Raw genomic sequence first — 26,916 nt, 5'->3', positions numbered from 1 at the left:
AGACCACAATAGCGCAGACTTGTGATGAGGGACGGGGTTAAGGGAAACTTTTAGAACCAGCAATAACAGGATTAATATTAAATTAAATGATTAGAACTTAAAACAAAGTTAAACCATTCTTTTATTTAGGAAATGAAATAAATATTAATTAAGAAATCTTTCAAAATAGAATTGAAAAGTCAAGATTATTAATGGAATAAGATCAAATTGCTCTTGAAATAAAACTGTAAGGGGAAAAGAAAGTCCATGAAACAGACTCAATGCAGATGGAAGATGAAAGAATACTGTGATGACATTGAAAACGAAGTTATGGAGGGGATAGAAAAGTTGAGGAATTTTATCCCTCCACAACTTTATTTATCCCTAACTCACTCCTTTCATGAAGATAAGGACTGAACATGTAAAATGGGGATAACCAAACTATAGCATACGTATTCATAGTGATACTCCTGAAGAATTTGCTTAAAACTCAACATGCATAGAATTTTTATTTTTATTTTTCCGACTGTATATAAACAAAAGTAGGAGGGAAAGTATGGAAATCAGTAAAAAATGATCTCAGAAGATTTTGACATTTTTGGACTCAGAAGACCTTGAAATATCGAGAAATGTCCTTAGATTCTTAAAGGCGTTCTTTCTTTTCTCTCCTTTCACGTTCTATCTGGCTTACTACACGAAACATAATGTTTTATAAGCTACCTACAGGTATTTCAAACTGTATGAACACAAACTAATATTCAACTATTCAAATACTAAATAGAAATAAATACTAAATAGAAATGAAAAACAAAATTAATAATTCGTACAATTGCCTTGAAAATTTAATAATTGTTTCGATGCTATTAATACAGAAACAATGAAGACAATTATCTCCTTGTAAGACCGTTTATTTCGCAATTTATTGTTTAGAACATCGTAGGGGAGTTAGATTTCGAGTGCCCGGGAGCACTCTTTTGTCTGACTTGAAACTCGAAACTCGAATCCAAGGATTCTTAACATAGTTACGTTATTTATTATTACAGGATACTTAGCGCCAGATATACCACAAATTACACGCCCCATATGACCCAGTTTGGAGTGCAATAGGTTGTCCTTAGTAGATATTATTCCATCGATCGGAACGAATTTTAGACCCGGAAAAAGGTGCATGGACAAGATAGACCTAAGAAAAAGGACCGACGGCGTAACGCTGGTGTTTGCGGAGGAGTGGCGAAAGAATAGAAAGACATCCAAGTCATTTGTTCACGACTCCGTTGTATTAAGGGCGAAGCAGCACAGATTTCGTTATTTGGACGATTTCGTCAGTTTCATAACAACACATCCTTACAAACATCCCTCGCCGTAACATTCACAATTGGACCATTATCTAGTTTGTTCGTCGCATCCAATCATTTGCATATCACGCACCGTTACCGTAAACGACACCGTCACATAACACCAACACTGCTTCCCGAAATCCAACCCCAGGTCCTCGTCCTGGGAAGTGGAAACGTCACTCGATGTTTTCGAGTGGTGGCTAAAGGGGCTCTGGTACACTGGATATATACACACACTATAGTTATCTTAATATTCTGTGTGCAACTTTGTCAACAGAGATGTAAGGGTATTTACAAAATGCTAAAACTTTTTAAAGATATTTTCATTAGAGAGCACGGATGCTGTAATCTACGGGGATAAATGAAGATGTTTGTTTGTACGCTAGACACTCCTAGGTCGTTCTACCAATTGCTATGAAACTCGGGTAGTTCCGCATAAAGACTTCTAACTTACATCATGTCATACATCCCACCTCAAATTATCGATTGCAATTTAATAAATCAATTAACTTTTCTGAATTACTACGACAATGATATAGCGCGAAATAGATGCGCCCTTACTCCATTACTACCACAGGTAGCACATAGCACTTCCCTGCGTGGAATGTAGTAGTGTTTTGCCCCCGTACATCATACTTTTCCCGTTAGCAATAAAGTCGTGTCGGTCATCCATCTAACTCCGTTCGGGAATCAAAGTAACGTTACTTCCGTTCTAAACGTGATATTCGTATAATCTAAGCCTCCTGCCCTAAGCTTTCGACTTTCATTTATATAACTCCTTTCTTGAGATTAAGGAAGGACCGATAGACAGGTGACGATAGTGGGAATTTATAGATGTACAATTTTTTCAAATTGCAGCCCAATAATTCTTCCATAAACGCAATATTTGCGAGAATATACTTCCGCATAGTTTATACAATCTGTTGCCAAAATTTAAAAAATATATATATTATCACATAAAAGCAATTATTCTAGCATTTTTACAAGATTTTTATTTATTTAAACAAGTCGTACGAAGTCTTTCAGACGTTAAGGTTAGCAATTTCTATCACGTGCGGAACCATTACAACCTATTCAACATGGATCACTTTTCAAATACAGTATTAACAGTAAACCAGTATTAATAAGTAGTCGTCGAGCATCCTCTCTCCCGGAAGAGAGGTCAAGGACTAATTTTGATCGAATTAAATAAAAAAGCCAAACTCAAATAGAAGCGACAGCCAGAAAGCATTTACCTGTATTGAATTTGTACAGTAAGGCCTCGTTTAACGCTACCTCGATTAACGCCGATTCGATATAACTCGGTCTGCTCGAAGACTTAAAAAAGCTCAAAATTTACACCGATTCAAATTATCGCGACATTTTATTGATTCGTATATAATACGATTATTTCCTAACACGAACCAACCAGCAAAAGGTGGCAATTCGTCGTAGCGCTGTACTTTTCTTGATCTGTGTTCGATGCAATTTTGGAAAAAATATAACATCGTGGATGCCATAGGTTATATCCAAGGACTGTATACTACAAGGATAGCCAGATCCCTATTCTACAATGTTAGCCAGGAATGGCAAGTTAGTGACGTCAGCACGAGTCCTGACCTCTCTGTTTACATAGAGCAGGGTGTGCACGTGTTTAGTTTTCGCTTTTAATATTCGTCCAATTTTGTGATTAACGAAGTGATTTATTTTAATATTTCTGTAATTGTTTTATTTGACTAAGTTTTTTATAAGGTAAGATGATTTAAATATAAGTCATTAAATATTTAAAGCTATATTTTTATGTTAGGTGAAGAACAAAATGCTGAGTACTAGGTGTGCTGTGTATGGTTGCAATAATAACCTTCTTTTTTCAAATTGGAAGCAACCTGTTTACATCGGGTTTGATCAAAAAATGACAAGAGAAATACTTTTAAAATTAATAGCAGAACTTTATTTACTATCGTATAATGTAGTAGCTTGCGTCAGTGACTGTAGTTGCAGTAACATAAGTTTATGGAAAGAATTGAATGTGAATATCAATGAAACGTTTATTATGAATCAATTATTATTATCAATGAAACGTATATTAGAGATATAAATATGTGGTTCGACATTTTTAATAGCTATGCACCAAAAGGTTCTGTTCCAAGCAAAAATGGATATGGTGTAGACTTGGAATTACAAGAAGAACATTTAAATAAAATGATAAAAATAATCTCAACAATGAGAGCAAGTGGAAAAAATGCCCTCCAAATTTTCCAGAAAGGAATGATAATCTCAATGAAATCGCTAATTGATCTTTTTCAAGATATGAAATCGACTTTTGATATAAAATACATCTGCACTTAAATCAAGATTGTCTGGAAAAATTTTTTTTTTCAAATTAGAAGCCGGGGTCCTAATGAACATCCAAGCCCATTAAATGCTATATATAGGATTAGATTGATTATTTTAGGTAAGAATCCTGGTATTTTAGAGTCAAAAGTAAATACTACAGATCGAAGACAAGAGGAATATATTATACCCAAAGTTTTAGAGAAAGCACATGTAGAAGTATCAAGTGAAAATACAGACCAATATACTGAATGTAAAACTACTTTTTCTTCAAATAAATCTTCAGGAAACTCTACATGCAATCTAGACTTTAACACAATCTCTGAAGAAACTTCCTACGATGCTCTCGAGTATATAGCAGGATATTTTGCCTATAAATATAAAGAAAAATACCCAAACTTAATTAATTCCACTAACAAAATTAAAAATCATTACAACTATAGCATTCCGTCATGGGTGCAACATTTATCTTATGGAGGGCTTATTAAACCTACTGATGAATGGCTAGCAAAAATTATAGAATGGAATAAATATTTCGAAATATATCACGATGAATCGTATAAAAAAGGCCCCGGAGTTGTACAGAATTAGTCAGTGGAAACAGTTTTACCTTTTACTTTAATAAAAGATTTTTGTAAATTAAGAACTATAATAAGAATTAATTATAGAAATCTTAAACAAGAAAACTATAAAATATTGAAAAGAATGCCTTCTGAAAATGGTGATTGTCGAAAAAAAATTAAAAAGTTAAGTAAGATAATCACATAATAAAAAATATAGCTCATTAATTTGTTAAATAAATATTAGACAAAAGACTTGTAAATTTATTGACGTACAGTACACTTATTAAATCCGAAAATTCTACAGTAGTTTACATTTAGTAGTAATTTAATAATTAATTAAGAAATGATTTAATATTTTATCGTATTTTGTTATTTGAAAGATCTGTCATGTTGAAGTAGAGGGCTTGCTGTGACGTCACATAGAGCCAAGGTCACGCTAACGGGATCTGGCTATCCTTATAGTTTAAAGTCCTTGGGTTATATCGACTTCGTTTGGCAAGAATTAATTAATAAATGAACGAACGGAGTGTGGAAGAAGTTATGGCTGGAGGTAGTCAAGAATTCTCAACGAGAAGAGCCAATCGATATAGTAGGATGTAGACGAGCAGGATATCGAGGAGTTACTGCAGGTTTCTAGTGAGAACCTTACCAACGACGACCTTCAAGAACTGGCAAAACAAGAAATCCATGCAGAACTAGAAAATACAGATTCTGAAAACAAAGAATCCAAAGAATTTCTCTACAGACTCCCTTCGTAAGTTTGGTAACGAAAGCCGAAATCCTGGATGAAATTGTAGCGAATGATCGAGATTTTGAAAGGAGTGCAAAAGCGAGACGAGGCGTTTTGAATGCCATCTCTTGCTATCGACATTTGCTTATGGAAAGAAAAAGAAAGCGGCAAATGAACCTACACGACTTTATCGCAAAAAAAAACACAAGAATTTCAGAAGAGCCAGGACCTTCGTCACAAAAATTGAACATTTCTGTGTGCATATGTTTATGTGTTATTTAACATATATTATTATGCAAATTAATATAAAAATAACTTAAAATTATAGTAAATTTTTTTTTATTTTTGATGCGTCTTTCCCTTTTCCTATTTACTCTGTGTTAATTAAAATGACCGCGTTTAACGCTGTTTCATTTACCCCCTATTTCACCAACAGACGATTAGGCAAATCGCAGGATTAACAACTATCACTAATACAGGATTACTGATTTTGCGTTCCACCATTCTAAGATTAGACGTAATCTGGCATTAGTAACTAATCCACCAAATTCGGGCGATTAGTGTACTAATCTCGGCAAACATGGCGGAAGATTTGTCTTACTTTGCAGAGTATGTGTATGAAAACGAAATAATACAAAATTACTTTCGAATTCCACGACGATTAGTTTGTGATCGATCCAATCCTATTGAAAAGCTTGACGATCAACTGTTTATCGAAAGGTATAGGCTTTCTAAAAGAACTGTTATACTTGTATGTGACGAAATCAAGCACCTCTTGCCATCATATAATACAAGAAGAAACCATCCTATATCGCCTCTATTGCAGTTATTGATCACTTTACGTTTTTATGCCACTGGAAACTTTTATCACGAAGTGGGAGATCTGACTTCAACATCGAAATCAAGCGTATGTAGGATAATTAAAACTGTATCTAAAGCTTTGGGGAGCCTTTCAAAAAAGTACATCGCATTTCCATCGACCATGCTGGAATATAGAAAAGTCATTAAAAAATTTTATGATATTGCTAAGTTTCCAGGTGTTATAGGTGCTATAGATTGTACTCATATTCCAATTTCATCTCCTGGAACAAATGCAGAATTATTTAGAAATAGGAAAGGTTATTTTTCAATCAATACCCAGGTATGTTAAATTTTATATTATTCTTTATCAGTGTTTACATGAATAAATTCTGTATGTATTTAAATTTTAATAAATATAAATATTGCATCTTTCATTCAATTAATATTTTTAGGTAGTCAGTGATGCTAATTTACTAATAAGAAACTTAGTAGCAAGATGGGCTGGATCAGTACATGATTCTACAATATTTAATAATTCAGAATTATGTCTGAAATTTGAGAATAGAGTTCCTCCTGTCACATGCTATCTTCTAGGAGATGGTGGCTATCCCTGTAAACCATATTTGATGACACCACTTTTAAACCCAACAACAAATACAGAAGTAAAATATAATGCTGCTCATATTAAAACTAGAAACACAGTAGAGAGACTATTTGGAATATGGAAGAGTAGGTTTCCTTGTGTAAGGTTTGGTCTTCGAACTAAACTAGAAACATCACTTGTTATTATTGTTGCTACTGGTGTTCTCCACAATATACCTGCCGCCCGCATAGCAGGTTTTTTTGTGTTTATGCCCAGTGGGTACTAAGAGAGCCTTTTTTTTTTTTAACAAACCCATTATGGGTCCGACCAAGTACACAACTGAGCGAAGGACGGAGCACGACATATCCGACCTCCCTGGAAAATTCCTGGAGATTTATCGACCCGACCGGATTCGAAGCCCAGAGCGGTAGGCTGCCACCTTGACCGCTCGGCCATCCGGCCGTCAATTTTGGTGGTTAAAGGTCGAGCAGATGGGAAGCTACAAGTGGGTCATATGTCATGTCTCGAGTTGGATCGGACTTAATAAAGATTTTACTCATATTAGCAATGACAGATTGATGGACATTGCCAATGTGATAAGTTCTGAATAGAAATCTGCGATATCAATTGTGAACCGCACAATTTTCATTTCTTTACCCGATAACTTTTTAAAAGTGAAATAAAACAAAAATATATATTTTTAATATAGTTTTGAAGTAATATGAAAACTGATAGCTTCAGACAGCTTCAAACAGAAATTGAATTTTTTTTTTTTTTTTCCAAATCAAAAATATTTGAAATTTTGCCAGATGTCGCTAAAGAAGCGCCATTTTAGACACGTGGTGTTTGTAGTAGTGTATAAAATGTAAACAAATCTTGAAAATTCATTTTTACTTAATTAAGAAGAAAAAAGAAAATTAAAATGTCTCAGACTGATTTCACCTCTCAAGATAATGCGGATTATGCTTTGGTTTGCAGCGTAGATAATGCTCGAAATATTTCTCAATTATTAAAAGCAATTCACTTCGGAGAAGTAAGTCCACTTTCTCATATTTCAGTATAAATATATTGATGTCAAATCAAGAACTAAAGTTCTATGTGTATGAAACCAAAAAATGTTAGGCTATATATTTCTATTAATGTTAAGATGATGTCTAAATATAAAATGAAAACCCTAGAAAATCATTAACAAATGAATGATAGTTAATAGTTTAAATATATACTTTTCAATTATTCATTAATAATAATTTTTTACATTTAGACAGCAACTCTCTGTGCTAGTAAAAATGGCTTAAAAGTTACAGTAGAAGAATCAAAATGTGTTCAGGCTAATGCTTATATACAAGCAGTTCTGTTTCATGAATATAATGTTCGACAAGAAAATGTCACATTTAAAATTAATCTCAACGTCCTGTTGGTAAGTAAAAGCAAGTTATTACATTAAAAAAGTAACAGTAATTATATTTTTATTATATATAAATACCCTATATATGTTACAATTGTATATAAAAATTATAATTAATCAATAAGAATTTTTTATAATTATTTACATAAATCTAAACTAAAATTAACTTTAATTAATTATGATAGGAATGTTTGAATATATTTGGAAATAGTAATACTCCTGGTATCACAACAGCTCTGAAGATGTGTTACGGTGGTTATGGATCTTCGCTCATTCTAGCGTGAGTTATAATTTATTTTGAATCATTTATTCTTAACTATAAAATAAAGTTATTTATTACTCATTAATAATATTATTAAAATTAATTTATATTTTAGTGTTTAATTACAAATTGGCCTAAAGTTATTCCACAGGCAAAAGGCCACTTTATTATTCATTCACTTGTGTGTTCTTCAGTCATAATCTGTTCAGTTAAATGGCAGTCGCATTTAACTGAACAGATGTGATGTTTCAGGTATAAACATCATGAATATGTTCCTTTGTAGTCCACGTATTGTTCAGATAAACTATAGTCTTCAAGTGTCCTTGCAAAAACTTTAAGATTTAGTACCTAATAGTCCACTCACAAACAATCCAGTCCAATAAACACACATTTTTGATGATGAGGGAAAGTGCTTGAAACTGCAATGAGTTATATTTAACAGAAAGATAATTCATCTGTTATTAATATAATCTGTATGAAAAATTGGCATGATTATGCTTTTAAAAAAACATGAAAATTACTGATTTTTTAATTTTACAAAGGGGATATACAAAGAGCACTCACTGATTTTAATGAAAATTTAGTCACAATAAGTACTAACCAAAAGATGATTTTTCAATAAAAAATTAACTGCTAATAATGATTTATTTATGATTTTTATTTGACAAAGTTGTTATAATAGTGATTTTTAATATAAAAGTGACTAAAGCATAAAGGATGTTTGCATTGCAAACAGAATATGAACACACCTTTAGAATATTATCTCCAAAACAGTCTTTGTTCTTCAAAGAAAATAAAAATTTGACAGTTTTGTGGTACTGTGAAGACAACCTATCTTAAGCCACATGCTCTAATCTCTATTCAATTTCATAACAATTGTTATCCATACATGTGTATAATATATCTGAAAGTAAAGGTAAGGCTAAATGTCATTGTCAAAAAGAAATACAGTCGACCATCCTATAACATGGGTTCCTATAGTTCGGGTTACTATATCACGGTGAAAAAATTGCAACAGTATTCATACAAACATGCTAAAAAAAACTCCTATAATTTGGTAAAACGTCATCGCCGACTCGTGTCGCGACAGGATTGACCTACCAAAAACCATTTATTATTTACCGTTCATAAAAATTATATTTATATTAATGATGTCTCTAAAGTTCAGTGAATTTTTCGCAAAAAAAATAATTTATCGGGAAGCATGCGAGCGCCATTCGATGACAATGAGTAGTGAGCTTTTCTATAAATAGTATACAGTAAAAACTGGCCTTTGTGAGACCAGACTCTAGCTGGATAAATAATTATATGCAAAATATTCTTTAAAGTAAAAAATTAAATAAAATATGCATGTATATATTTAATATACATATTAATACATGCATATTTTATTTAATTTTTTACTTTAAAGAATATTTTGCATATAATTATTTATCCAGCCAGAGTCTGGTCTCACAAAGGCCAGTTTTTACTGTATACTATTTATAGAAAAGTTATTTGTATGGAAACAATTTTTCTATTCAGATATTTTCATTTAAAAAATCTTAAACGATGGCCTTTTAAATGTAAAACTGCAGAATGATAAATAAATTCACAATAATTCAAATCATGGAGGATATTTTATCATTTACATATTAAAAATTATAGAAAAAAAATTACAAAATTACAAAATATTCCTAATTAGTATAAACTACTTGTTAGTTTCTGAAAATGGAATTGTATATTTGAAGACTTCAGATTTTAAAGACATTTTATATATATGTTTTAGATGATTTATATAACTACCTGATGTTTTAATGTGTTTTTACTATTGAGTCTGTAATTGTATGAATGAAAATGTGTTTTTTTACATTCAAAGGATGACTAAGACAAAACCTTTCTCACTTTATTTCTAACCATTTGTACTCAGTGTTTAAATGGCTAGAAACAAAGTGAGAAAGGTTTTGTCTTAGTCATTTGAAATAGTTCTAGCTCCAAATGCATAGAAATTTAAAGGATGATTTGTCTTTTTAGATGAATGTCTATAAATATTTTGTCAAGCCATGTATTACCCTGCAAACTCTCTTCATCTCTAAATATTCTATTATAACAAACTTTGTCTAAACTAGCAGAAGATAATATTTAGATCTGTAGAAAAATAATAAGTAAGCATTAATAATAATATTTTTTTGTAATTAGATTAGAAGAAGAAGGTGTTTTGACAGATTGTCATATTCATACTCAAGAACCAGAAAATTTACTTAATTTTGATTTCTCTACCACAAATATAATAAGTAAAGTTATAATGAAAGTAAGTTTTAATTTTATATTATAAAGAAGATAACATTTATTGTAAACAATGAGAAAATATATAAGTTGGTAAAATGTAGTTTGTTTTGACATTTTAACAGTAAATTTAATATCTGAATATGAGGCTTGGGTATGTATGAATTACAATTTGTTCATAGTTCAACAATACAGTACATTGTAATTAAAAATATAATATTAGGAAGAAGGAGGGACTGTCCAATTTGTAATTTGCCCCACTTAACTAGTAGTGGACAAGATGAATGAAGCAAAGGTGCACATTGGTGTTGAACAGTACTTAATCAAATCTTGACCAAAGAAGGTAGTAAACTGTCAGAAATCTGTTTCAGATTGAAGACAAGGTACAGTTAAAATAAGGGTGCAAACATCAGTGTCACTTCTCCAGGATAACACCCAGGGCTGCGGTGTCAGTAAAAAAACACTTGACTCCGACTCCTGATAATTTTAGTAGGCCTACTCTGACTCCCAACTTTAGCAAAATTAAATACCAAGTCATTTTATGGGGGACAGAGGCACTCATAGGGTGGTGCCCTACTCTGAACTCTGGAGTCTCAGGCATTTACCCAAATACTTTTATAAATAGTAATTTTAATATTTAACTTACATTAATATTTATTTGTATAAAAAAATTAATTTTTAACAAATATTTAATAAGAGGAGAAGGGGGCAATAAAATTCAACATCTACATATCTTTATTCTACAGCTGTAAAGTACTATATATATTTTTATGCCTTTTACAATGATTATCAACATGAACTGTGTGCCAGAAATAGCCGTTACCTAACGGATACTTTACGCTTTAATGTGCCAGCCTGGACTTTAAGCATGCATCAAATTAAATAATTGCAAAATTAGTCAAAAACAATCCAATATTTAATAATTCTAATAATGACTATTTACAAAATTTAGTAACAATCAAACAACAATTTATTCAAAGAAAATCAACAATAAGAATCAACTCGACAAAACTCAAAATCTATTCCCCTTTGGAATTTGACAAAAAATTCAAAGACTTAACTAATGTATAATGATTCTTATGAACTAAGGTCCTAACCCTCACCTCGATATACTAGGAACCTTTTTCCTCAACTCTCAAGACTTTCTAATCTTCGATTCACAAATCGAATAACTTCTAATTGCCTTGGAACACCTTTATTCTATTGGACACCTCTTGTCGTTCACTGCTACGAAGCTCACCTCGGTCATCTTTGCTTGAGATACAGGATTTATACTGTGAGGTGACGTCACAATTCTGACTGAGGCCACTCTCCTCATTTACATAGTTATCTCTAACATTGAACTTTTCCTTTTTGTCTGGCAGTCTATTTTCCGACAATACTCACTAACCTTTTACATTATTCTTTTTGACAATTTTTGGGATCGTTAAGGTTTAGCAAGTTCCTAAGTTATGCTTGTAGGGTCTCTCCCCCTATTCTTGGTGCAGACTTACTTCTTTCTGCTCAGGAGTGCAAGTGTGTGCAAGTTCTTTTTTTTTCTACAGTGCTTTTTCTCGTTGGTGAGTTGGTTTTTCTTTCTTCTGTTTTAAGTTTCTAAGATGAGTGGTGAGGAAACCTTTATCCTGACAAAACATAAGCTTCAAACAAAAATAGAATAAAAAGCAAAATAAAAAATAACACTTGGACTTGGTTCCTTACACAGCATTTGCACTCAATTTCACCCTTTCAGAAATGTTAGTCAAACTAAAAAGTATGCGATTTAACTACTTCAGCCCCTTGTTCAGAAAAGAAAAATATATACTCTGATCAATTAGTCTCTCTCATTCAGAAAAATAGAGTACTCATTTAGAGTGGGGATAATAAAGAATGATTCAAAAATATTCAAATATATTTAAGTCAAAATAATTTAACTACTAAACACAAATACTACAAAGAAAACTACATATTTAATAAATTAAATTGCTGCATTTTTGTACTTAAAATAAATGAATTATAATAAACTACAAAAACATTTTAAAATATTATTAAATATAAAATAAATCTTCTTTCATTTAAATAAAAAATTTAATTTAATTTAAAATGTCGGATTCAGTGTTGACACATTTTTCCCAACTCCGACTCTAACTCCTCTGGACTTTGACTCCATAGCCCTGGTAACACCTGTCTACATGGCTGCTCAAAACTATGCCCACCATCTACTGTAGAAACTGAAATGAAATCTTATTCTATATCTCCATAGAGTATAGACTTTGCATTCTTCAACTGTCATCCTTTTTGGCTTCCTAAAGGAGAAATTGGATGAGAAAAAGTTTAGCAGTAATGAAGATGTGATACAGGCTGTTTAAGTATGATTATGCTGTTTACATCAGATACTTTTATAGTTATTGCCTCATCTGCTGAGGTTAGTAGTATTATTTGTAAGGAGGTTTAAACACATCCTTTGATTCACTTAGGTCACACTTTAGTTCTCTATCAATAGACAGCAGTTGCACAGATAATGAAGTCATGAATAGCTCCTAGTTTGCCTTTCTGAAGTTGTAACCAACACTGTTGTTTGAGGTTGATGTTTCTTTTCAGTTTCTTCAAAGTAAAGGGCATTGTGGAGTGTTGTTTCGAACACATTCCATATCAGTTATATGCCAGTTAGCCTCATGAGTGTTATTATCTAAGGATAAGTCAGATCAAAATTGTATATAAATAAATAAATATATATATATATTATAACACAATATAATTATCTTTTGTCATGCAACTAATGGACTATAGTCTAATTGAGGCAAATTAGCAAAACCTCTTCTACGTGACTTACAGAATGGAGTTTATTCTCAAAATTTGATGGGCAAATTTTGATAAAACTTTGCCATGGAGAGGTGAATCAAGAACAAAGCAATCAATGCCAATCACTTTGTTCTTGGATTGCCTCTCCGTGTTGGCAAATGCAAGGATCTGCTCTCCATGTTAACAATTCAAGGATTGCTTCTTTCTTTCCAGCTTTGCCTCAGTTCTATTGCATGATGTCCTAATAATAATCTACTAATGTTTATACAACTTTTTACAGAGCTTTAAAATTATGTGATAATCTGAGGCCAATACTTTATATTTAAATTGAAAATTTAAAAATTTGACAAACGAAAACCATTTTTTTTATAGTTGTGAGTCATGGAGGGACTTTTTTCGATTTAGAAGGAAGTTCCTGAGGAGAGATGTTGACTTTGATAGCAACTCAACAAGGAAGTTCCTTGTTGCTTCTCTTCTCAGGTGACTTGAATCGTCCCTAATTATTAAACATACAAATTCCTATAAATAGGCCCAAACACAAATGCCCAATGCTGGAACTGGAAACTGAACTCTCAAGAAAATTTGTGTCTAAACTGAAAGAGTTTTCTGCCAAATGCAGGAAATTGCAGCCAGTCCTGCGAACAGTTCAGAAGAAAATAAGGAACCAAAATGAGATATTATATTTAACTCAGATATGTAAATTCTCTTATCAGGATAGACTTAGCAAGATATAATTAGATATCCTTGCATACTTAATTGTTGAACCTAATCATTTTGTTTTGTTATAGTTTATGATACTTCATTCAATGTATATATGATAGATATAGATTTTTGTTTAAATAAATAATTCTAAACTGATTTATCATTTTTGCCTAACTCCATCATTGGCCCACAAATCATGTAGTAATTTTTGTGTTTAACCCAGAATCTCCCACTTTCACATTTATCTTATAAAGCACTGTCTGTAATGATATCAGTTAATTACTTTATACAAAACATCCATCAATTATCAATGGTATGTCCAGTGTAAATTTTTAATTGATTTTGACAGAAAACATAATATTGCATGCAAGAGATAAATAAAAATAATTGCAAATTATTGTTATCATAGATGAATTATTGTATAGAATATTTTTTGTCGTTTTGGCATCAAATAATAAAGTCACAAAAGCAATAAATTGCAAATGTATTTAACAAATATTTATTTTTTCAGTCTGAGGTTCTTAAAGAAGTTTGGAATGATCTGGATCTGAACAGTGAAATATTAGAAATTACAATATCTCCCAATACACCAAATCTTAGGTTTTCTACAGTTAGCAATTTAGGTACTATAAACGTAAGTAAATACAGTACTAAGACAAATTGATATTATTTAATTTGTAATTTAAATGAAAATATTAAACGTTTATTTTCTAGCTCTTTTAATTTAGATAGAAATTTTTGTTTTTTTTTTATACTGTCATTGGTNATTTTTATAACGAAATAATTTATAATTTAATTTGTAATTTAAATGAAAATATTATTTTCTAGCTCTTTTAATTTAGATAGAAATTTTTGTTGTTTTTTTTTTTTTTATACTGTCATTGGTTAATTTTTCTTCCACTTTTTCTATAAAAAGTTTTCTTATTTAAGGACATTTTTCCACAAACACGTTTCATTTAACAAATAAAACTTTTTTTATTTAATGAAATTAATTATCTATAAAATCTCACTATGTCTCATTTACGTTCATTATAAGGTAAGCATTGCTCAATTCATTAATTCAATCAATAACATGTAAGTTTTACTGTTGCAACTATTAAATGCGATAATGTTCAAGCCAAAAATAACTTTACTTTAAAACTGGATCATTATAATCATAAGATTATGACATTTTAACAAGGTGAAATTCATAATTGAAAATAAGTAGTTTCAGGCTAGTAGGAAAACAATGTTTGCTTTTAAATAAATTCTGCTACTTTGGAAATTTATTTATTTTAAATTATTGACATAGCATGAGTTTCATTCAAGTGTATTTTTAGAGTGAATTCATAAGTACAGTACATTCAATTTAAAAATAAAAACCATTTNGGGCGAACTAACTACTTCAGCCCCTTGTTCAGAAAAGAAAAATATATACTCTGATCAATTAGTCTCTCTCATTCAGAAAAATAGAGTACTCATTTAGAGTGGGGATAATAAAGAATGATTCAAAAATATTCAAATATATTTAAGTCAAAATAATTTAACTACTAAACACAAATACTACAAAGAAAACTACATATTTAATAAATTAAATTGCTGCATTTTTGTACTTAAAATAAATGAATTATAATAAACTACAAAAACATTTTAAAATATTATTAAATATAAAATAAATCTTCTTTCATTTAAATAAAAAATTTAATTTAATTTAAAATGTCGGATTCAGTGTTGACACATTTTTCCCAACTCCGACTCTAACTCCTCTGGACTTTGACTCCATAGCCCTGGTAACACCTGTCTACATGGCTGCTCAAAACTATGCCCACCATCTACTGTAGAAACTGAAATGAAATCTTATTCTATATCTCCATAGAGTATAGACTTTGCATTCTTCAACTGTCATCCTTTTTGGCTTCCTAAAGGAGAAATTGGATGAGAAAAAGTTTAGCAGTAATGAAGATGTGATACAGGCTGTTTAAGTATGATTATGCTGTTTACATCAGATACTTTTATAGTTATTGCCTCATCTGCTGAGGTTAGTAGTATTATTTGTAAGGAGGTTTAAACACATCCTTTGATTCACTTAGGTCACACTTTAGTTCTCTATCAATAGACAGCAGTTGCACAGATAATGAAGTCATGAATAGCTCCTAGTTTGCCTTTCTGAAGTTGTAACCAACACTGTTGTTTGAGGTTGATGTTTCTTTTCAGTTTCTTCAAAGTAAAGGGCATTGTGGAGTGTTGTTTCGAACACATTCCATATCAGTTATATGCCAGTTAGCCTCATGAGTGTTATTATCTAAGGATAAGTCAGATCAAAATTGTATATAAATAAATAAATAATTTTTAATGATACAATAGCCACGATTATTATTATAAAAATTTTTGTTAGGCTTAACATCAATGAAAATTTAATGCGAAGCAGCATGCAACAGAGAAAAATTTAAACATAGGATATATAAATATACTATTATTGGGATAAACTAATATACTATATTAATAATGTATTTTTTCATACATAATCGGTTGTCCAAAAAATCTATTTTCCTAACAACTCCAGTCCCCAATTGATTTGGATAATTGACGCTCTACTGTATATTCATAATTGTCTAACTGTAGATATGATACATGTGATTCAAACCATGTGTATTGCTCACAAAAAAGCATGATTTCAGTTAATTTGTTCACCACATTAAAACTAAACTAGCCTGATTATTGCCATGTTATAATGAATATACCTCTATAGATAGAAATTCTAACACAGTAAACAAAACAATTTTGTTTCTAATGAGCTTTGATTGATTAAATGCATTGATACCTGCTAACTTGGAAAACTTGATATCACTTGCATGAATTAATTGTTTTGTATTTGGTATTATGAAAATTATCTCAAATAATTTCTTTTACTCTGAAACCTCCCTTAAATGTATAAATTTTTGTCACAATCTGTCTTAAATGTGAAACAAAAATAGCTTTATTTATGTATAGACAGTTTATGGAGGGCCTAAATGATTGCAGTTTTGTGGTGTAGTCCTCTTTCTGCTCTGAGAGCACTAAGAGGCCTAATGGAATGAAGGCATAATTTTATACTTGGATGATATATTGGCCAGTTTCCTTGTAAGTTTTAATTTATGTTATAAAATCTGTTATGTCAACCCAGATGGAAATATCAAAATAATGTTTTGTGACAATCCACAAAGCACACTCTAGGCTTCTGCACCATTTGACTGAAGGGTCAACATCACTTTGGTGATGACTACGTTAGGTTAAAAGACACTGCACAGCAACTAGTACTGTTTTTGTTTAATCTCAGGGTTATTGTTGTGCAGTCACGCGAGTGGTCATGTGTGCAGTCAATCAGATTCGGGATGGAGGTGATCTGAGAGACAGCAAGTCACATGGAGGAGGTCAGAGAGAAGGCACGCTGGAAGTAAATCACTCGGATGCCAGGTTAACAACTAATAACCATTTAATAACAAAGTAAAAGAGTACATGATACAATTTTTCATTTTAGTAAGACATTGAATTTACGGATCTATTTAACGTATGTGGTCGCAAGAGAGAGAGAGTTCATATGAGATTCATGTGGAGATAAATACCTGTAGTTTGAAGGATCCATTTGTAGATCTGATCCAGGATGAAGATTTGTTCTGATCTTTAGATAGATTGAATAAACAAGGAGGTTGGCATGTTAGAAGAATTCTGGATAATGATTCAGGTCAGAGTTGATAGTGTATTCAAATCGGAAGCACATAATTCATGGTATCAGTTGAAGAATTGGCAACAACGTCCGTTATAGGACTGGGTGATGACTTGTTGCATCAGGGAGGGATGGGCAATGCTACCTTGACTCGGCAACAACTGACTCCTTGGATCGTCAGTTCCAATATTAAAATGGTAGAGAATGGTCAGAGGATCAACAGATCACGGGGAAGCATCGCTTTTGCCTTCGAGAAAATGTAAATTGAGATGTTCTCAGGTAGCAAAGGACAACAGTCATCCAAATAAGTATGACAATATTGTGCAATTTTTTCATCAAATTCCAGGTTCTCACAGTTTTTTGCCCATTTCAAAAAGTCAAAAGAAATTTCTTAAAAATTATAGATTATTTGATTAAAATAAAAGTTAAGATAATTTATGTCTTTCTAATGATTTTACAAATTATGTTTCTGCATTCTCTGATTTTCTTTATAAAGGACTTTATAACAAAAAAAGTAATCTCAAATTTTATTTGTTATAATGCATTAAAAATTTATAGATGTATTTTATATGTGATACAGATTTATTTATTGCTTTGAATTACATAAACAGTAATAAAGATTTTATTTTACAGTTAGATTTTTCCAAAGATTCAGATATGATAGAAACTTTCACTTGTTTAAAAGAACAGACAAATAGGTAAGAAAATATGCATTATTTTATTTTTTTTTATTGATATTCATTATAATAATATATCTTTCAAAATGAAATGTTACATTGTTTTGAGCTTTTAAAAAGAATGATTTAAAAAATCTAGCAGTGAGTTGCATAACTTTCCCGGCTTTTATGACATTTTATTATAAAAACTTTATATATTTTTGATTATAAAATAGCAAAAGACTTAATTTTGAGGGTAGATGTGAGTTTTATAAAACACTATAAATGCTAACAACAAGTAAAATCTTCATTAAGTCTGACCCCCTCATGAGATATATCAAATGACCATTCTCTATCTCCATTCCCTGGACCTTCCACAACCAAAATTTAATAGCATAAATGCCCATTATATACAAGTTACCATGTCAAATTTTGTTTCTTTATCTTTGCCAACCCTGAGCAAAATAAATGCCAACACACATGTCCATGGAATTTTTTGCCTTTTTTTTTTTTTTTTGATTCAGGGGTCTCAAAACGTGGAAATTTGCAAAACACTCAGAGGGTCAAATTTCACACGATTCCATTACTTTCCCTTGTTATGCATACATAACAGCCAGGAAAATAAAAGTCCAAAATTAGATAGAAAATGAATATTTTTAAGATTTCTCTCAACTTTAAAACTTGAAACAACTGAATGATTTAAAGTTCTGTGATTTGTGCAAGTTGAATCTGAAGCCATGAGAATCTTAAAAATATTCATCCATTATCTGATTTATGATTTCCTTAACTAACTTAATATTGATTATTATAGCTTCTGTTCTTTTTATTTATATTTTATTCTTATATAACTATATATTCCTGGCTATTATTTTTGTACTTATCACACAGTATTTTCTTAGGAATCTTGACTTGGCTTTTTCTTCTTTATTTTTTAAAGTTATTAAAAACTAAAGAGTGAAATGACAAGTCAAGATTACCAAGAAAACTTGACTATTAATATTTTATTATATATCATAGAACAGGGTGATCCAAGTGCTATAAAGTGTCTCATCTTACAAGACAAATTGTCCACTGTTGAGAAACTTATACTTTTTCTATCAAGTTCCTTGAGGCTTTCAAAATTGAAACAGAAACCTTGGTGATTGTTATAAAACAATGTTCGGTTTTAGTTCGACAGTTGTGTGAGGATTAGTTTTGATATCCTCTCCTTTAATATATCTCTATAGAAAATATTCTGGTAACATTGAAGATCACAAACCCTTACTTCAGTGATCACTAAAAATTCAGTCAGTTTCATGAGACTTCTGAATTTGACAGGATCGCTCCTGTAGTTCCAGTAATGCCACAAATTTTGTTACCTAATTTCTATATAGAATACCATTCAAAATATTAGTTAAGAAAGGTGTGATTATTTGCTAATCAGATATAGCACACCACACATTGATATTAATAGGGTACAGAGATTTCTCAGACAATGTTAGGAGTTTTAATAGTCCAACTTTAGCTATTTACATAACCATTCTTTGGAAAAACTGTCTAAAATGTTGTTTATGAAGGATTGAAACCAATGCAATAATCCAGATACTTGATTTCACCTGTAGCTCATGGATAACCTGTTTACAATATGGATATAAACCTTTAATTTCTTTACAGCTTGGAATGCTTCCATTTGATAAACCTACTTATGATGAAAGTTTTCATGGACTTTTTGGGGAGAATGGAATAAGCTCTCTCTCACATTATTTGTTATCTGTCAAGACAGATAGGATCATCCACTCCATTTGCTGTCATACATATTACACGTTTCTCAAAAACTGTTCACTAGCCTTGAAATTGCCATCTTCTTTGTGGGATGACATCCAAAAATCATCTCTAAAAAGCTTTTTTATTCTCATGTAAGATTTTTTTGGGAAAAATATTGTTTCAGAAAAAAAAATTGTTGGTCTTGCAAAAAAGGCATTTGGTTGTGCTCTGAAAAGAGAAGAAATATTAATAAATGTACTGTAGCAAATACACAATATGATCATCTTACACATGTTAAGGACATCATATATCACTAACAAGACATATCACAAAAAGGAATAATGTACCGATGTTTTAAAAAGTGGCTTACAGAACTTTTGGATTATCCTAAATTATCTTAGTATTGAATAATGTTGAATTATTTTATTTTATTTTATTTTTAATAAGTTCATTTATTATTGAGTATTATATAGTATTTAAGAAAAAATGAAAAATTAGTTAAAATTATTTTTGATTAATTTAATTAGATATAAAATCTCACTGTTAAAACCATCATTCAAAGCTTTGATACAGTCTGCTAAAATATCCATAAGAAATGATGACCAAGGATTTTTATGTCTGCAGTACATGATAAAGGTTGAAGATGGTCAAACTTGCTTTGTAGAATATTTTGTAAGTTGTTATTATATATTTATAACTTATTTTGTTTGTTTTATACATTTTTTAATATTACAAAACGTCGCCAAAGTGGTTGATATAACATTATCGGGAGTCGATTATCAAGCTTAAGCTAAGGATAAGGGGATCTACGGATCAAGCTTATTTATCTCACTGATTGTCAGTTACAAAAATTATTATTAACAAATATACAATAAATGAAAAAAAAATGCAAAATTAAAAGAAATGTATTAAAATAGTAAGTACTTTGTTTTGCTTGTAACACAAACTTTTTGGTGGGGGTCGATGTGAGGTTTCAAAAACCTGTAGGGGGCGACGATCAAAAAAGCTTAGCGACCCTTGATCTACAATATAGATAGTTCAGACTAAATTAAAATATCAATTAAAGAAGCTACAGTTTACATTTTAAATTATAAGGATAAAGTTTACAGTTTTACACTTTTAGAATAATAAAATCATAGATTAAACAGATAACACAATAAAAATTAATTTTCGCAAATGATTTTGTTGCTACCCGAGGCTGTCAAGAGGGGAAGGAAATAGCGATTTTTCCCCAAACCTTAGTCATTCCAACTCCCTATAAATTTATGTTTTTGTTAGTAAAAAACAGCATTAAATCTTTAAGACTGCTTTTTATTAATAAAAAAATGCTCTACATAATTAATTTGTTCAAAACAAAAATTCAAAAGTGGCCCATACTATTCCAAGACCCATTCAATTGCTGGACAGTTCTGTTGTTACAAAACCAAAATTGACACAAAGAGCCACTTCTCACAATAACTTAAAATTTTTGTCAACTGAACTATACAAAAATTCAAATGTGGCATACAAAAAGTAATTTAAGGATACCAAAGTAAAGTGAGTTGTCCAAAATTCTAAGACTGCCTATATATAGTTAACTTTCAACTGAATTTTTTTCTTAAAATAATCTGAAAAATTGTTATCTTAGTAACTATTTATGCATTCAGAAAATAATCTGTAGATTTTATGAACATTTTTGCAATTTTTATTTATTTGACACTCCAGAAACAAATTTTACATAAACTAAGACTATATGATTATAACACTTACGTATAACACAACACGTAAATGTTATAATCATATAATAAACGTTGGCATGAAGTGACATTGTATTACAACTAAGACTACTCTGTATTTATGAAGATGCCCACCAGTGGCTGATGGATAAAATCACTGAACATTTGTAGGTTTTGTACTTGACTGACAGGTTGGCTTTCTGGGTTTTCCTTGTCTAACCTGTAGAAACTGAGATCCATAGAAAGTCTTCCTAGAAAGTATCCTACTTGGCAGATCAGTGGTGTGTTTTGTTGCTGTATTTGACCATTTCTGAAGAAATTTCAGTCAAGGATAGGCAACATATTGGAATTATTAATCAGTTTTATAAAAGCACTCATATTTTAGCAAAGATAAAGTAATATCAACATTAAGATTAGCCAGAATTTCTAATTTTTTTTTAATTTTTTAAAAAATATTATTACTATTTATATATTAATTAAGTTTATTTTATAATCTCAACTAGTTATTATTTATTTTTAGTGTGCACCAGAAGAAGATACTGCAGATTAATGATGTATAACATCATTTAATTACATTAAAATTTTAAAGTTGTTCTTAAAAGAAATAAAAAATTAAAGTTTTGTAATATGTTTATGATAGAGTTAAAGAATTTTTTGGAAAGAATTGTATTTTAATATTAAAATTTTATTTATAAATTAAAAAATGTATTTGATTGGATCTTTCTTATCCCTCATAGATTTTTGTTATAAAATAATATTAATTATTCCAGTCATATTTTTGCTACCATTGCAAATTTTCATAACTATTTGGGCCACATTAATGCATGGATACGCCCAGTTACATCCAGGGCTGGCTCTAAGATTCAATACCAGGCCCTAAATCCTAGATTTAGCTTAGATGCAAGCCAGTCCCGCTCATGACAGTGGCCTTCTTAGAAGCTTCACCTCATTGCCCATAACTAAAATTTGTTCTGTATCTGTATAATATATATAAAGAATTTGGATCAAAGATATCAAAAGTGCTTAAAATGGCCCTTGAGCAACCAATAGAAATCCAGATATGTATCCATACGTTTTAATAATAGAGCATAGTGAATGTGGGCCGAAGGATTGTTGCTAATTCTTATCGACAATTGCAACAATTACTATTACGAAAGCTTTTAAAATTTGTTTTATATGAGGCCTAAGTGAATAATCTGATATGGACAAAGCAACTCAAACAGAAAAATTCGAGAAATATTCAAGAAAATCACCTGAAAATCAAAACGACCCTGATAGTGAAACTCCAAATAAGGATCGTCGTAAGAAATTTAATGTTCTTAATGCCATTATCTCTAAACCCAAACTGCAACAGGATGATGAGAATTCGAATGATGACCATTCTTCAAAATCGGAAGATGATGCCGGATATTCGTTGATGGAATCTTTCGATCCTTTAAGGACAAAAACTGAAATAGATGACGATCTGTTAGATTCTTTATATTTGCATTCGTTCGAGTTGAAATTGAATCCTAGAAAAACGATTGATTATAAACATTTACGTCCCGAGAAATTCGTTCGGGATCTCCCGAAATATTTAGAAGGAAATTTTTTGGCTCCTAAAAATAACATTTTTGGATGGTTTTGTGGTTGCAAACAGAAAATGGAAGGAGAAATTTGGGAAAATGTTCGTCCTAATATCTTTGTACGTTGTTGGAGAAGAATCTTTGGGTAAGCGCTTTTCTCTTAATTCCATATAATTCGTTAAGACAACCGGATGCACTCATTGTTAACAATCCGAGTGGATAACACCACTGATTATTGGTCGTGGGTTCGCACCTCACCAACGGGTTGGCCACGTGGCATTTTCCAGATTTTTTTTCACGTTTGTAATACTTAAGTAGGGGATAATTTCCCATAACAAAGTCCTCACGGGAGGCATCCCCTTGGCACATCGCCCACGTGTCTTAATCTCGCATACAAATAATTTACTCCATACATGGATGGCATCTAGTTTTGTGGATCTTTTCTCCTCAAAATAATCACAAAATATTTAATTTTTAGAATTTTATATTTATGCAATATATAATTTTTATTTAACAATAGCTACATTTAAATTATTATTATTCATGTGCAGGACTCCTTATCCCACTCCAGACGAATTATTGGATAGCATTTACAAGCATCAGAAGAGATGGGATGTGTTGTTGGAGCTAATTAAATCTGAATAATTAAACCGTGATTTTTAACCCTTTTAAATGAAATTTTATTTTAAAAATTAAAAATCAAACTTATATTTTCTTAGTAAAATTTAAAAAGTAAAAACAACCAATAATCTTCAAAAAAATCAATAATCAGAGAATATATTTTAAATTAAATAAATTAAATAAAATGATTAAAAATTGCAGCCTGGCATTATCACTTCTATTAACAGTCTTTAAATAAATTCAGTTATATTTTTCTCATATTTAGTTAAATATAATTAAATTTAACTTCTTGTTAAATTTTATATTTTTAACTAAATTTAAACCGAGAAATAATTGTTAAAACGGAATAATTTAAGACTAAATTTTAGAATTTTGTTCTCTACGTTGGCGTAATTAACAGGCTTTAAACTAAGATTTTATGACTTTTAAAGCTTTAAAAGTAAGAATTTCGTTAAAAATTTCATGTTTTTTAACGTTCTAATCACGCAGAATCGCAATTTATTTATTTATTTATTTTTCTTAATTAACTCTTCCACACGACATCAATTAATAACATTAGTAGAGGAGCGCCAAGCGCTAATTCCGATGAGATTCGCACGTTTGTTGTCAATCCAGTCGATAAAGAACCCTCAAAGAAGTCACAACCTTAACACCAAGCATCAATTTTTCGATTCGAGTAAGAAAATTCACAATCTCGAGAAGGAAAGGTGAGCAAAATTTTATATAAAATCATTTTTTACGCACATTTTAACGCGTCGACTCGTTTTTTTACTTTAAAGAAGAAAAAATAGATAGGATTTTTAGATAAATTAAACACTAAGAAAATGAAGAAGAGCTTCAAAAACATCATGAGAATTAAAATAAACCCGAAAAGTAGCAGAAAAGGCAAAATTCGATACGAAAATGGACGATCCAGAAGATTATACAGAGCTTTTCTGCCCGTGTTACTCGTATTGAAGATGTACGGAATCTATCTTGAAGATAACTCGAGGTGTTTAAATATCTGGAAGTATATAGTTAGCTTGATAATATTCATTAAATCGTTAGTTACGTTTAGTAACATCGTGTGTTACGCTCTGAGAGAGAAAATCGTTACGGAAGTTCTCAATCTAACAACGGATGCCATGAGCGAAGCCATCATCTTCGTGTCCATAATATATCTGAACAAGAAGAGGAGATCCATCAAGAAATTACTCGTAAATATCGATAGAAAGTATCCAATTTGCAATCAGTTAAAGTTTCTACAAAAGCGTTTCACACTCATTATGGGTTTCTTATGGTTTTTCTGCTTCGTTTTAGCATATTTATGGTTAGAAGCAGCGATTCGTACGTCGTTGGACGTTTATTACAATAGATATTTCTTTGGGATTAGGGTAAATAACGATTCGATTCATAAAAATCTTTTCTACTTGCCAGTTTGCTTAGATTCTCTTTTATACGTTTGGATGGTGGTCTTCCCTCGAGGACTCTTTGTCGTATTTTTCTCGTTCGTATGCACCCTTCTGAGTATCAGCTTCAGGACGATTAACGAAAATCTTCAGAATAAAGTCGAAATTAATAAATATATAAAGAAATATTGCGAATTATGTTGTTTGGTGTCTTCTCTGGAAGACATCTTCTCGCCTTTGGTGTTTTGGTGGTGCACGTCCCTCTTTCTGCACGTCACTTTTAACATGCACAGTACCATTATGTACATTTATAAGTTTCGTGTGGTGGATGTCTTGTCCATGATGTGCATACAAGTGATTTTGGACGTTTGTATTTTTTCTCTTATGTGTTTTGTTGCGGCTCGAGTGACTAAAGAAGCCGAAAATGGCGTTTTTATATTGTCTAACATTACCGTCACTCGTCTGCAATGCGAGCAGAGGGTGCTGGAGTGTTTTTTGATCAACGCTTCTATCAATCCACCTCGATTAACCGGTTGGAAGTGTTTCGCTTTAAATAGAGGTATAGTAATTATTGCCGCTAATGTTATAGCCACTTATTTAGTGATATTGACGCAAATTTAATTGAGAATTTTGCGTTTGTCAATGAAATTCTTCTGTTATTTTCCTATTGGCACGACCTTAACTTTGTTTACTCGATGATGGAGCACTCGATGACGTGTATCGATCCAGCTTTATTAATTGTTTTAATCGATCATTAGTGAAATTTATTTGTTTGCACGTAAAGTTTCTTTTATGGATTTTTGAGTGAACGGTAAATCGAATTTCGTAATTATTTTCTGTACCGATAGATGGCGCTATTATATGAGAGGAATAATAATTTTTATATAGAAAATGGGTTAAAAATAGAAATATCGGTCAAAGGAATTAACGATAGGGTTAATTAAAATTTTAAAAAATAAATTACAATTAGAAAAATAAATTCGCAGTCGACAGGATTCGAACCTGTGCGGGAAGATCCCAACGGATTTCTAGTCCGTCGCCTTAACCACTCGGCCACGACTGCAGCTGGGAGGAGGATTCTAACTCGCTTACTTATAAGATGTCTAGATATGTTTTCTAATATAGGCATACCTCGACTTACGTCGTTTCGAGTTACGTCGTTCCCGATTATACGTCGCTTGTTAAAAAAGTATATGGAAAAATAAAAATCAAGTTTAAGTCATTTTATTCGACTTTACGTCTGTCCGCCACAAATATTGAAGTCGTAATATCACTAGATAAACGTTTAAAGCACATAAAATCATATTAAAATATATACAAGTATGTACTGTATTTACAGTACACGCATTCGTAAATTTAGATTATTTTTTTGTACTATATTAAAAACTAAAATTTATTTGTTTGTAAGCTTAAAATAGATTTTTATTAACCATATATTATTTAAAATGCTTTCCTAGTGATAAGTAGATTCGGAGACAGGTAAATTCGACTTACGTCGTTTTCCTGGAACCAATTACCGACGTAAGGCGAGGTATACCTGTACTGTATAAATTTTAAAATCTGTAGCATCTTTTGATCCTCATTAAATAACATCTACCTGTCTAATTTGACCATTTTCTAATAATTTAATCACGTTGACCTCTTCGTTTATCTCTACACTTGGACTATCTGCCGAGGTAAGATGCGTTCTGGGAGGACTTTCTATGGAAAACCCCTATTTAGGAGTTATAAACGTGAAGAAAAGCCGGAAAACTGCACAGGACCAGTTCGTTGGCCAGGCGTTAACCCACGACCAACAATGGTTCGGTGATTTTATTCATTCGACCAA

General features: G+C 31.1%; 3 protein-coding genes and 1 non-coding gene across 4 annotated transcripts; 3 read left to right on the top strand and 1 right to left on the bottom strand.

Moving 5' to 3' along the window:
• The first annotated feature begins 5,444 nt into the window (after positions 1-5,444).
• On the top strand, positions 5,445-6,592 carry LOC111613938 (putative nuclease HARBI1). The gene is made up of 2 exons (XM_023355287.1): positions 5,445-6,063; positions 6,176-6,592. Exons 1-2 carry the CDS (start codon positions 5,503-5,505, stop codon positions 6,590-6,592), a joined length of 978 nt encoding a protein of 325 aa, XP_023211055.1. The 5' UTR covers positions 5,445-5,502.
• Positions 6,593-7,138: 546 nt separating this feature from the next.
• Positions 7,139-22,172, top strand: LOC111613944 (cell cycle checkpoint protein RAD1-like). Its single transcript, XM_023355293.1, has 8 exons — positions 7,139-7,339; positions 7,568-7,723; positions 7,897-7,991; positions 10,152-10,263; positions 14,230-14,352; positions 18,034-18,098; positions 20,327-20,471; positions 22,035-22,172. Exons 1-8 carry the CDS (start codon positions 7,229-7,231, stop codon positions 22,062-22,064), a joined length of 837 nt encoding a protein of 278 aa, XP_023211061.1. The 5' UTR covers positions 7,139-7,228; the 3' UTR covers positions 22,065-22,172.
• A 443-nt stretch (positions 22,173-22,615) lies between these two features.
• LOC111613934 lies at positions 22,616-23,833 on the top strand. Its single transcript, XM_023355282.1, has 2 exons — positions 22,616-23,224; positions 23,631-23,833. The coding sequence occupies exons 1-2, from the start codon at positions 22,716-22,718 to the stop codon at positions 23,722-23,724; spliced, it is 603 nt and encodes a 200-aa protein (XP_023211050.1). The 5' UTR covers positions 22,616-22,715; the 3' UTR covers positions 23,725-23,833.
• Positions 23,834-26,069: 2,236 nt separating this feature from the next.
• Positions 26,070-26,151, bottom strand: Trnas-aga. The gene has a single exon. It is a non-coding gene; the product is annotated as a tRNA-Ser (tRNA).
• Between the last annotated feature and the right edge of the window lie 765 nt (positions 26,152-26,916).

This window comes from Centruroides sculpturatus, unplaced genomic scaffold, assembly GCF_000671375.1.
Source record: "Centruroides sculpturatus isolate CEXI.00-Female unplaced genomic scaffold, Cexi_2.0 scaffold1086, whole genome shotgun sequence".
Taxonomy (NCBI): domain Eukaryota; kingdom Metazoa; phylum Arthropoda; class Arachnida; order Scorpiones; family Buthidae; genus Centruroides; species Centruroides sculpturatus.
Note: the sequence above shows the minus strand (reverse complement) of the source record. Positions and strands in the feature narration are given on the sequence as shown.

Bases quoted from the DNA above. Each gene is read 5' to 3' on its own strand.
- LOC111613934 (XM_023355282.1), top strand. From the start codon at position 22,716: ATGGACAAAGCAACTCAAACAGAAAAATTCGAGAAATATTCAAGAAAA. The intron at 23,225-23,630 runs GTAAGCGCTTTT...ATTCATGTGCAG, and splicing joins TGTTGGAGAAGAATCTTTGG to GACTCCTTATCCCACTCCAG.
- LOC111613944 (XM_023355293.1), top strand. From the start codon at position 7,229: ATGTCTCAGACTGATTTCACCTCTCAAGATAATGCGGATTATGCTTTG. The intron at 7,340-7,567 runs GTAAGTCCACTT...TTTTACATTTAG, and splicing joins AAGCAATTCACTTCGGAGAA to ACAGCAACTCTCTGTGCTAG. The intron at 10,264-14,229 runs GTAAGTTTTAAT...TTATTTTTTCAG, and splicing joins TAAGTAAAGTTATAATGAAA to TCTGAGGTTCTTAAAGAAGT.
- LOC111613938 (XM_023355287.1), top strand. From the start codon at position 5,503: ATGGCGGAAGATTTGTCTTACTTTGCAGAGTATGTGTATGAAAACGAA. The intron at 6,064-6,175 runs GTATGTTAAATT...TAATATTTTTAG, and splicing joins ATTTTTCAATCAATACCCAG to GTAGTCAGTGATGCTAATTT.